Raw genomic sequence first — 12,474 nt, forward strand, 5'->3', positions numbered from 1 at the left:
TGTGAGTGTGTCCCCAGTGTGTGTCTGTCAGTTTGTGTCCAGCGTGTGTCTGTCAGTTTGTGTCCAGCGTGTGTCAGTGAGTGTGTGTCCAGGGTGTCTCTGTGACTGTGTCCCCAGCGTGTGTCTGTGAGTGTGTGTCCAGCGTGTGTCTGTGACTGTGTCCGCAGCGTGTCTCTGTGTGTGTCCAGCGTGTATATGTTTCTGTGTGTGTTGTTTCTGTGTGTTTCAGTGCATGTGTGTGTGTGTTTTTGTGTGTGTGAGACAGTGACTCAGCAGCAGAGATAGACTGTTCCTTAGTGCTCATCTCCAGAGTGACCTACAGCCTCCAGCTCAAGCTAATCTTTCCTTGGTCTGGAACCGGCTGGGCTGTGGTTCAATACATCTGCCCTGGCTCACACAGGGCCAGGCTGTTTGTCTCCTTAGTGTGCTGTTTGTTTAACCTGGAGCAAACTTCACACCCCAGCAGCCTCAGCACAGCTGTCCTGTCATTACGCCACTGTGGGTGAGGCAGCCTGCGGGGTCAGAGTCTTCAGCTCACTGCTCCCTGCCCTCCTAGACACTCCAGAGCACCCTGTCCTTCTCCGCCCACTGCTGGAGGTGCTACTCTCCCAGCCAATCCGGAGTCTCACTGTGACCTGTGTCAGTGTTACAGGTAGAGACACAGCCCTTATAGAGTCAGGATACTCATCTCCCCACAGTCTGGAGCAGAGAGCTTTAAAGGAGCCCCAGTCTCACTGTGACCTGTGTCAGTGTTACAGGTAGAGACACAGCCCTTATAGAGTCAGGATACTCATCTCCCTGCAGTCTGGAGCAGTGAGCTTTAAAGGAGCCCCAGTCACACTGTGATTTGTATCACCTTGCAGTTGCAAATATCACTTTTTATGTTAAGTTCTCGATGACAATTAGCAGGATACAGGTAAAGGTTAATTTCACGCTGAAAAGAAAAGAGACAACGTTTCGGCTGTGCAGCCGGAAATAGCAGGATGTCTTGCAAATTCACTTATTTATTTGTATTTGTTTCATTTGTTTCTCGCAGCTTGAAAGACACATTTTTAAAGACAGATTGCACGGCAGTTCGAAAGTCTGGAGCATTTCTTGTGAGATAAAATAAGATACATTTTGAATATGTGCGCGTACTGTATTCCTCAAAGCTCTGCCTGAGTGGTTGTGCTTAGATTTGCGTTGGCGTCGATATAGGAGACATTACGGTAAACTCTGCTCCAGGCGTCATGGGGGGCGGGGTTCATTTCCAAAAGGCCGAGCTCAGGGAAGGAAAAAGGCGGGCGGTTGCTCTTAGCAACTAAACTCGATAGGGAGGGAATTAGCGGAAGCGAGATCGCGATTGGCGGAGGCGGTCACGGCGAGGCGGAACCCGGATGAGCTGGGGGAGGAGTCTGCTAGGGGGCGGTGCTGTGGAGGGCAGGGAAAGATGGCGACCGGGAAGGAAGCAGGGAGCGGACCGCAGAATGGGGTCCGTCTCAGCCCGGCAGATCCAGGTAAGGGCCGGGTCCTGCAGGGGAGCCCCTGCCTGTGCTCCCGCGGAGGGGTGTCGGGGTGGTGGGGTCGCGGCGGCGAGTTAGCTGCGGTAATTAAAGGCGCCCCGTCAGATCCCCGGGGACCGGGGTACCCGACCGGGAGAGCCAGCGCTGCTCAACGGCGACCAGTCCCTGTCAGAGATGACGTTCCTGTCAGGCGCTTTCCTGTATATAGCGCCTTGAAACCGGGCCTCCTGAGCAGCACCGGCGCTGCTCTGGCAGTGACCGGACCAGCCCGGCTCCCCCGGTCCTGACGGGTCGGTCCACCCCGGACAGCGCCGGACGGTACTGTCCGCGGTTCGGTGCGCCAGGGGCGGCTCGACCACAACATCTCGTTGTCTGTGTGCGTGCCGAGATGTGTGCTGGAAACCCGGTTCTGTCTGGGTTCTGCACTCTGAGACGCAAGGACTGAGAAATGAACATTGATATGTGCAGTATAGTAGAGTGTACACTAATACACCCTGGGCACTATAATAGCGTATACACCAATACACTGGGCACTGTCCTTTAGTACACTGTGTCCTGTACTGTAGTATACACCAGTACACCGTGTCCTGCACAGTAGTATACACTAATACACTGTCTTGTACTATTTTATAAAGTAATACACTCGTGGGTTTAGCTGTTAGTTCTCACAGAGCTGACCCTGTGCTGACACTGAGTGTGAACCAGTGTGTTCATTCTCTTTTCTGTGTCTGTGCCTCATCAGCTCTCCTCTCTGTCCCCAGACTGACCAATCAATCAAGTTGATCACGCTGATAATGACGGGTGTTTGGGTGCAAAGGCCATTTACCCCAGAAACAAAGATATCTTAGCCCAGGCATAGTCATGCACACACACACACTCTGTGTCTATATACAGTATAAGGGCTGTGTCTCTACCTGTAACACTGACACAGATCACAGTGAGACTGGGGCTCCTTTAAAGCTCTCTGCTCCAGACTGCAGGGAGATGAGTATCCTGACTCTATAAGGGCTGTGTCTCTACCTGTAACACTGACACAGATCACAGTGAGACTGGGGCTCCTTTAAAGCTCTCTGCTCCAGACTGCAGGGAGATGAGTATCCTGACTCTATAAGGGCTGTGTCTCTACCTGTAACACTGACACAGATCACAGGGAGACTGGGGCTCCTTTAAAGCTCTCTGCTCCAGACTGCAGGGAGATGAGTATCCTGACTCTATAAGGGCTGTGTCTCTACCTGTAACACTGACACAGGTCACAGTGAAACTGGGGCTCCTTTAAAGCTCTCTGCTCCAGACTGCAGGGAGATGAGTATCCTGACTCTATAAGGGCTGTGTCTCTACCTGTAACACTGACACAGATCACAGTGAGACTGGGGCTCCTTTAAAGCTCTCTGCTCCAGACTGCAGGGAGATGAGTATCCTGACTCTATAAGGGCTGTGTCTCTACCTGTAACACTGACACAGATCACAGTGAGACTGGGGCTCCTTTAAAGCTCTCTGCTCCAGACTGCAGGGAGATGAGTATCCTGACTCTATAAGGGCTGTGTCTCTACCTGTAACACTGACACAGATCACAGGGAGACTGGGGCTCCTTTAAAGCTCTCTGCTCCAGACTGCAGGGAGATGAGTATCCTGACTCTATAAGGGCTGTGTCTCTACCTGTAACACTGACACAGGTCACAGTGAGACTGGGGCTCCTTTAAAGCTCTCTGCTCCAGACTGCAGGGAGATGAGTATCCTGACTCTATAAGGGCTGTGTCTCTACCTGTAACACTGACACAGGTCACAGTGAGACTGGGGCTCCTTTAAAGCTCTCTGCTCCAGACTGCAGGGAGATGAGTATCCTGACTCTATAAGGGCTGTGTCTCTACCTGTAACACTGACACAGGTCACAGGGAGACTGGGGCTCCTTTAAAGCTCTCTGCTCCAGACTACAGGGAGATGAGTATCCTGACTCTATAAGGGCTGTGTCTCTACCTGTAACACTGACACAGGTCACAGTGAGACTGGGGCTCCTTTAAAGCTCTCTGCTCCAGACTGCAGGGAGATGAGTATCCTGACTCTATAAGGGCTGTGTCTCTACCTGTAACACTGACACAGATCACAGGGAGACTGGGGCTCCTTTAAAGCTCTCTGCTCCAGACTGCAGGGAGATGAGTATCCTGACTCTATAAGGGCTGTGTCTCTACCTGTAACACTGACACAGATCACAGTGAGACTGGGGCTCCTTTAACGCTCTCTGCTCCAGACTGGCTGGGAGATTAGTACTGGGTCTCTCAGTCCTAGTACCAGTGTTTAGCCTGTTTTTTCAGTCCGGCGCTGTGCTCGGGTCTCTGTGTCCCAGGGTCAGCCTGCGGGCTGTGAAGAGTCAGAATTGTGTGAGAGGTCGTGTTTGTTTTCCTGTGTTCTTGGTGAGAACAGCCAGCGAGAGGGAAGGTCGCCAGAGCGCGGCGCCCAGTGGCGCTGCCTGCCAGTCATGTCCAAGGTCACTGGCGCACCGAGGCCGAGAGATTCGGGGAACGAGCAGGACGCAGATGGACAGTAAAAATAGTCTCGGGGAGAGAGAGAGGGAGTGAGAGCGGGGGGAGAGAGATGGGAGGAAGAGAGGGAGAGAGAGAGAGGGAGCGAGATGTAGAGGGGGAGAGGAAGAGGGGGAGTGAGAGGGAGAGAGGGATGAGGAGGGAGAGAGGGAGAGGAAGAGGGAGGGAGAGGGAGAGGAAAAGGGGGAGGGAGAGAGGGATGAGGAGTGAGAGAGGGAGAGGAAGAGGGGGAGTTGTGGTGTGTGGAGGTTTCCTGCTGTGTGGGTGAGGAGTCAGTGGAGTACAGCTCAGGGAGTGTTGGGATGTAGCAGGGGGGAGAGGGGCCTGTGGCCAAGATGGAGTTGATAACGAGATGCTGAGACACAGCTCAGGTTTGCAGCAACCCCTGCTCAGCCCCTGCTCAAACCCTGCTCAACCTCTTCAGCCTCATACCGAGAGCTGGGTGTTTCTCTGAGGACCTGACCTCAGTAACTTCTGGGAGATGAGTATCCTGACTCTATAAGGGCTGTGTCTCTACCTGCAACACTGACACAGGTCACGGTGAGACTGGGGCTCCTTTAAAGCTCTCTGCTCCAGACTGCAGGGAGATGAGTATCCTGACTCTATAAGGGCTGTGTCTCTACCTGCAACACTGACACAGGTCACAGTGAGACTGGGGCTCCTTTAAAGCTCTCTGCTCCAGACTGCAGGGAGATGAGTATCCTGACTCTATAAGGGCTGTGTCTCTACCTGTAACACTGACACAGGTCACAGTGAGACTGGGGCTCCTTTAAAGCTCTCTGCTCCAGACTGCAGGGAGATGAGTATCCTGACTCTATAAGGGCTGTGTCTCTACCTGTAACACTGACACAGGTCACAGTGAGACTGGGGCTCCTTTAAAGCTCTCTGCTCCAGACTGCAGGGAGATGAGTATCCTGACTCTATAAGGGCTGTGTCTCTACCTGTAACACTGACACAGATCACAGGGAGACTGGGGCTCCTTTATAGCTCTCTGCTCCAGACTGCAGGGAGATGAGTATCCTGACTCTATAAGGGCTGTGTCTCTACCTGTAACACTGACACAGGTCACAGGGAGACTGGGGCTCCTTTAAAGCTCTCTGCTCCAGACTGCGGGGAGATGAGTATCCTGACTCTATAAGGGCTGTGTCTCTACCTGTAACACTGACACAGATCACAGTGAGACTGGGGCTCCTTTAAAGCTCTCTGCTCCAGACTGTGGGGAGATGAGTATCCTGACTCTGTAAGGGCTGTGTCTCTACCTGTAACACTGACACAGGTCACAGTGAGACTGGGGCTCCTTTAAAGCTCTCTGCTCCAGACTGCAGGGAGATGAGTATCCTGACTCTATAAGGGCTGTGTCTCTCCCTGTAGCACTGACACAGGTCAAGGTGAGACTGTGTAACCTTGAGAGGTGTATTGCCTGAATACTGGCACGAGGCAAACCAGGCTGTCCAGAGAGGACAAGCTCAGTGACCACTGCCTGAACAAAGAAGCCCGATAACAGAGAGTACACAGAGTGAGCCTCCTAAAAAATGTGTTTTTTTTGCTGCAGATGTTTTTGTTGATTGTTATTGCTTGGGGAACACAGTAATTCACTGTCAGGCCAATAAAGCTGTAGAATGTGAATGAGAGAGAGAGGTGGGGAGGCGGAGGGAGAGAGAGGGGTAAGACTAGACTCTTTGTCCCTCCCTCAGAGTGTCCAAGTTCACAGAACAAGCAGCACTGTGAAGGACAACTATGAGTGCAGACAAGGGTATGGCCTTATTGTTATTATTATTGATGTTGTTGTTGTTATTATTATTGATGTTGTTGATCTGATGATGATGAAAGAGTGTTAGTGTGAAGATACAGATGAGCTGGACTGAGTGTCTTTACAGTTACTCTACAGCTCTGATGATGATGAAGGAGTGTTAGTGTGACGATACAGATGAGCTGGACTGAGTGTCTCTACAGTGACTCTACAGCTCTGATGATGATGAAGGAGTGTTAGTGTGAAGATACAGATGAGCTGGACTGAGTGTCTCTACAGTTACTCTACAGCTCTGATGATGATGAATAGTGTTAGTGTGAAGATACAGATGAGCTGGATTGAGTGTCTCTACAGTTACTCTACAGCTCTGATGATGATGAAGGAGTGTTAGTGTGAAGATACAGAGGAGCTGGACTGAGTGTCTACAGTGACTCTACAGCTCTGATGATGATGAAGGAGTGTTAGTGTGAAGATACAGATGAGCTGGACTGAGTGTCTCTACAGTTACTCTACAGCTCTGATGATGATGAAGGAGTGTTAGTGTGAAGATACAGATGAGCTGGACTGAGTGTCTCTACAGTTACTCTACAGCTCTGATGATGATGAAGGAGTGTTAGTGTGAAGATACAGATGTGCTGGACTGAGTGTCTCTACAGTTACTCTACAGCTCTGATGATGATGAAGGAGTGTTAGTGCGAAGATACAGATGAGCTGGACTGAGTGTCTCTACAGTTACTCTACAGCTCTGATGATGATGAAGGAGTGTTAGTGCGAAGATACAGATGAGCTGGACTGAGTGTCTCTACAGTTACTCTACAGCTCTGATGATGATGAAGGAGTGTTAGTGTGAAGATACAGATGAGCTGGACTGAGTGTCTCTACAGTGACTCTACAGCTCTGATGATGATGAAGGTGAAGGTACAGGAGATCAGTATTAAACACACACAGTAAGACAGGAGACACAGTTCCTCATCTGCTGGGTAGTGGCAGGGTTTGTAGCGAGTAGCAAGTTTGTCCGCATTGCTCAGCACACATTCTGGACTGCATGCCAGTCTGGAGCAGCTCTCTCCTCTCTCACTCCTCTGCCCTCTCCCTCTCTCCATCTGTCTCCCTCCACCTCCCTCTTTCCTCTTCCTCACTTCTCTCCTTTCCCTCACTCCTCTCTTCCATTTTTGTTTTCTCCTCTCTCCTCTCCCTGTGCTATTGACACAGTCAGTCTGCCAGACGGACAGGACCCTGTGCCAGGCACTGACACTCGCACACACTCTCACACTCTCACACTCGCACACACTCGCACGCACTGCTCTAACTATAGACACTGCGCTCGTGACTCGAGAGGGAGCAGGCAGTGGACTGGGCTGGGAGGGATTCCTTTGTTAAAGTCCATGACCAGTGTGGAAACGCACAGACACTCCAGTTTCTCTCATAACAGCCTGTGACCAGTGTGTTAACACACAGACACTCCAGATTCTCTCATAACAGCCTGTGACCAGTGTGGAAACACACAGACACTCCAGATTCTCTTATAACAGCCTATGAACAGTGTGTAAACACACAGACACTCCAGATTCTCTTATAACAGCCTGTGGACAGTGTGTTAACACACAGACACTCCAGATTCTCTTATAACAGCCTGTGAACAGTGTGTAAACACACAGACACTCCAGATTCTCTTATAACACCCTGAGACCAGTGTGTAAACACACAGACACTCCAGATTCCCTTATAACAGCCTGTGGACAGTGTGTAAACACACAGACACTCCAGATTCTCTTATAACAGCCTGTGGACAGTGTGTAAACACACAGACACTCCAGATTCTCTTATAACAGCCTGTGGACAGTGTGTTAACACACAGACAATCCAGATTCCCTCAGAACAGCCTGTGACCAATGTGTGAAGACACTGTAACACTAGACGAGGTCTTGAGTAAAGGGCCTGTCTGCTGTCATCAGGTGTGGGGTTCCTACAGGTGAGCTTTCAGTAAGAAGCCAATACCTTTCCACAGTGTCGTCTTACAGCACAGGACACCAGGGAGAGACACTCTCACCCCCTCCACACACACACGCCTCTCTGATTACTGAACACTACTGACCGTGTCCCTGTCTCCTGTCTGAGCACACAGACCTGAGATCAGGAGTGCAGGGTTACTGAACATGACTGACTGTGTCCCCGTCTCCTGTCTGAGCACACAGACCTGTGGTCAGCAGTGCAGGGTTACTGGACACTACTGTTGTGGTCAGCAGTGCAGGGTTACTGGACACTACTGTTGTGGTCAGCAGTGCAGGGTTACTGAACAGTACTGTTGTGGTCAGAAGTGCAGGGTTACTGAACAGTACTGTTGTGGTCAGCAGTGCAGGGTTACTGAACAGTACTGTTGTGGTCAGCAGTGCATGGTTACTGAGCAGTACTGTTGTGGTCAGCAGTGCATGGTTACTGAACAGTACTGTTGTGGTCAGCAGTGCAGGGCTACTGGACCCTGCTGAGCGTGTCCCTGTCTCCTCTCAGCTCCTGCCCCCCTCTCTCCGGCCGCGACGATGGACAGCCGGGCCGTCTTCTCGGCGCTGTACGATGTCTGCCAGGAGAATGTGCAGTTCTTCTCCGCGCAGCCAGGGGGCGGTGCGTCCAGCGAGGCTGCGCGGCGGTTTGTGGAGGCGTTTTCTCAGATCCAGGGCCACGCCCGCAGCCTGGAGCCCGTGGTGGGCAGCTTCTCAGCGCTGTGTCACGTCTTCGACTTCGACCCCCAAACACCAGCGAATGGATATCGTTCACTGATTAAGGTCTTTCAGTTAGTGTACTGGAGTGTCCAGTCAGGGTGTCTGTATTAACCCCTCTCTCTCTCAGTGCAGTGTTAATGTACTGGAGTGTCCAGTCAGTGTGTCTGTATTAACCCCTCTCTCTCTCTCAGTGCAGTGTTAATGTACTGGAGTGTCCAGTCAGTGTGTCTGTATTAACCCCTCTCTCTCTCAGTGCAGTGTTAATGTACAGGAGTGTCCAGTCAGTGTGTCTGTATTAACCCCTCTCTCTCTCAGTGCAGTGTTAATGTACTGGAGTGTCCAGTCAGTGTGTCTGTATTAACCCCTCTCTCTCTCAGTGCAGTGTTAATGTACTAGAGTGTCCAGTCAGGGTGTCTGTATTAACCCCTCTCTCTCAATGCAGTGTTAATGTACTGGAGTGTCCAGTCAGGGTGTCTGTATTAACCCCTCTCTCTCAGTGCAGTGTTAGTGTACTGGAGTGTCCAGTCAGTGTGTCTGTATTAACCCCTCTCTCTCTCAGTGCAGTGTTAGTGTACTGGAGTGTCCAGTCAGTGTGTCTGTATTAACCCCTCTCTCTCTCAGTGCAGTGTTAATGTACTGGAGTGTCCAGTCAGTGTGTCTGTATTAACCCCTCTCTCTCTCAGTGCAGTGTTAGTGTACTGGAGTGTCCAGTCAGTGTGTCTGTATTAACCCCTCTCTCTCAGTGCAGTGTTAATGTACTGGAGTGTCCAGTCAGTGTGTCTGTATTAACCCCTCTCTCTCTCTCAGTGCAGTGTTAATGTACTGGAGTGTCCAGTCAGTGTGTCTGTATTAACCCCTCTCTCTCTCAGTGCAGTGTTAATGTCCTGGAGTGTCCAGTCAGTGTGTCTGTATTAACCCCTCTCTCTGTCTTTAGGTCATTCGATCCTGCCTTCTCCACATTGTCCATAAGGGGCGCTATATTGCAGCAAACAGGCGCAGCATCTTCTTCAGAGCCAATCACAATGCAGCTGAGATGGAGGCCTACTGCTCTGCCCTCTGCCAGCTGAGGGCACTACTGTACCTGGCACAGCGTCTCCTTGCCGACAATCGCCATGGAAACCTTTTTTTCGCAGAGGAGAGTGGCCTGAGCGAGCAGTTTGTACGCGAATACTCCAGCATGCACAAGGGCTGCTTCTACGGGAGGTGCCTTGGGTTCCAGGTAATACAGAGAGGAGGAGGAAGTGGAGATGTGAGGGAGAGGAAGTGGAGATGTGAGGGGGAGGAGGTGGAGGGATGAGGGAGAGGAAGTGGAGATATGAGGGGGAGGAAGTGGAGATGTGAGGGGGAGGAAGTGGGGATGTGAGGGGGAGGAAGTGGAGATGTGAGGGGGAGGAAGTGGAGGGATGAGGGAGAGGAAGTGGAGATGTGAGGGGGAGGAGGTGGAGGGATGAGGGAGAGGAAGTGGAGATGTGAGGGGGAGGAAGTGGAGATGTGAGGGGGAGGAAGTGGAGATGTGAGGGGGAGGAAGTGGGGATGTGAGGGGGAGGAAGTGGAGATGTGAGGGGGAGGAGGTGGAGGGATGAGGGAGAGGAAGTGGAGATGTGAGGGGGAGGAAGTGGGGATGTGAGGGGGGAGGAGGTGGAGGGATGAGGGAGAGGAAGTGGAGATGTGAGGGGGAGGAAGTGGGGATGTGAGGGGGAGGAAGTGGAGATGTGAGCGGGAGGAGGTGGAGGGATGAGGGAGAGGAAGTGGAGATGTGAGGGGGAGGAGGTGGAGGGATGAGGGAGAGGAAGTGGAGATGTGAGGGGGAGGAAGTGGGGATGTGAGGGGGAGGAAGTGGAGATGTGAGGGGGAGGAAGTGGAGATGTGAGCGGGAGGAGGTGGAGGATGAGGGAGAGGAAGTGGAGATGTGAGCGGGAGGAGGTGAAGGGATGAGGGAGAGGAAGTGGAGATGTGAGGGGGAGGAAGTGGGGATGTGAGGGGGAGGAAGTGGAGATGTGAGGGGGAGGAAGTGGGGATGTGAGGGGGAGGAGGTGGGAGGGATGAGGGAGAGGAAGTGGAGTTGTGAGGGGGAGGAAGTGGAGATGTGAGGGGGAGGAGGTGGAGGGATGAGGGAGAGGAAGTGGAGATATGAGGGGGAGGAAGTGGAGATGTGAGGGGGAGGAAGTGGGGATGTGAGGGGGAGGAAGTGGAGATGTGAGGGGGAGGAAGTGGAGGGATGAGGGAGAGGAAGTGGAGATGTGAGGGGGAGGAGGTGGAGGGATGGAGGGAGAGGAAGTGGAGATTGAGGGGGAGGAAGTGGAGATGTGAGGGGGAGGAAGTGGAGATGTGAGGGGGAGGAAGTGGGGATGTGAGGGGGAGGAAGTGGAGATGTGAGGGGGAGGAGGTGGAGGGATGAGGAGAGGAAGTGGAGATGTGAGGGGGAGGAAGTGGGGATGTGAGGGGGAGGAAGTGGAGATGTGAGGGGAGGAGGTGGAGGGATGAGGGAGAGGAAGTGGAGATGTGAGCGGGAAGAGGTGAAGGGATGAGGAGAGGAAGTGGAGATGTGAGGGGGAGGAAGTGGGGATGTGAGGGGAGAGGAAGTGGAGATGTGAGGGGGAGGAGGTGGAGGGATGAGGGAGGAGGAAGTGGAGATGTGAGGGGGAGGAAGTGGGGATGTGAGGGGGAGGAAGTGGAGATGTGAGCGGGGAGGAGGTGGAGGGATGAGGGAGAGGAAGTGGAGATGTGAGGGGGAGGAAGTGGAGATGTGAGGGGGAGGAGGTGGAGGGATGAGGGAGAGGAAGTGGAGATGTGAGGGGGAGGAAGTGGGGATGTGAGGGGGAGGAAGTGGAGATGTGAGGGGGAGGAGGTGGAGGATGAGGGAGAGGAAGTGGAGATGTGAGGGGGAGGAAGTGGGGATGGTGAGGGGGAGGAAGTGGAGATGTGAGCGGGAGGAGGTGGAGGGATGAGGGAGAGGAAGTGGAGATGTGAGGGGGAGGAAGTGGAGATGTGGGAGGGGGGAGGTGGAGGGATGAGGGAGAGGAAGTGGAGATGTGAGGGAGAGGAAGTGGAGAGTGGAGGAGAGGAAGTGGAGAGAGGAGGAGAGGAAGTGGAGATGTGAGGGGGAGGAGGTGGAGGGATGAGGGAGAGGAAGTGGAGATGTGAGGGGGAGGAAGTGGGGATGTGAGGCGGAGGAGGTGGAGGGATGAGGAGAGGAAGTGGGAGTTGTGAGGGGGAGAAGTGGGGATGTGAGGCGGAGGAGGTGGAGGGATGAGGGAGAGGAAGTGGAGTTGTGAGGGGGAGGAAGTGTAGTGTGGAGGAGGAGGAAGTAGAAAGATGAAGGGTCCTCGTAGATTCAGATAGAAACTGCACCAACTCTATACCTTTCCCTCTGTCTCAGTTCCACCCCAGCGATCCGACCCTTTCTTCAGACAATTTCCATCGGACTGGTGTCTTTCGGGGAGAACTACAGGAGACACCAGTCTGGGATCGGTGAGTCAGACAGACTGACAGACTGACTGACTCTCTGACACACTGACCGACTCGCGCTCTGACACACGGAGGACGCGGTCTCCGTGGCGTCGCAGACGGAAGCTCGCTCGCTGTGTCCAGCAGGGGGCAGGACTGAGCACAGATGAGCCCTGAGATGTGGGCGGCTCTCAGACAGCGCTGTTAGCTACTCCTGGCCGCCGGTGCCTTGTGCCTGCCCTGTCGGCGGTGGCTCTGAGCGGCTAGACTCCCAGAGCAGGAATCCCGCTCCTGTGTGGATTCCGTTGCTAAAACATGGATCTCCGCGCCCCTGTCCCTCGGGAATCCTTTCCCAGAACCCTCATCGGTGGACGTACTCGCCGTATATTCCCGCTCTCCCACGCTGCTTCCATGAGTATTCCGGAATGATTCCCAACACCGCGCCCCCGCGGAGGCGAAGCAACTTGAGTGGGACGCGAGAGGGCCAAGAGCCAGGCGCACAGGGCCGCTTCTGGGCGTCA

General features: G+C 53.2%; 1 protein-coding gene across 1 annotated transcript in view; it reads left to right on the forward strand.

Moving 5' to 3' along the window:
- The first annotated feature begins 1,407 nt into the window (after positions 1 to 1,407).
- The window catches only part of lipeb (lipase, hormone-sensitive b), a 20,280-nt gene continuing 9,213 nt past the window's right edge, over positions 1,408 to 12,474 (forward strand). Inside the window, 5 exon segments of the mRNA XM_088905288.1 lie at positions 1,408 to 1,496; positions 8,298 to 8,569; positions 9,441 to 9,725; positions 10,569 to 10,570; positions 11,886 to 11,977. Of these exon segments, the coding sequence (XP_088761414.1) occupies positions 1,430 to 1,496; positions 8,298 to 8,569; positions 9,441 to 9,725; positions 10,569 to 10,570; positions 11,886 to 11,977 (718 nt within the window). The 5' untranslated portion in view covers positions 1,408 to 1,429.

The sequence above is a fragment of the Atractosteus spatula genome, chromosome 25 (genome assembly GCF_055471065.1).
Source record: "Atractosteus spatula isolate fAtrSpa1 chromosome 25, fAtrSpa1.hap1, whole genome shotgun sequence".
NCBI lineage: Eukaryota > Metazoa > Chordata > Actinopteri > Semionotiformes > Lepisosteidae > Atractosteus > Atractosteus spatula.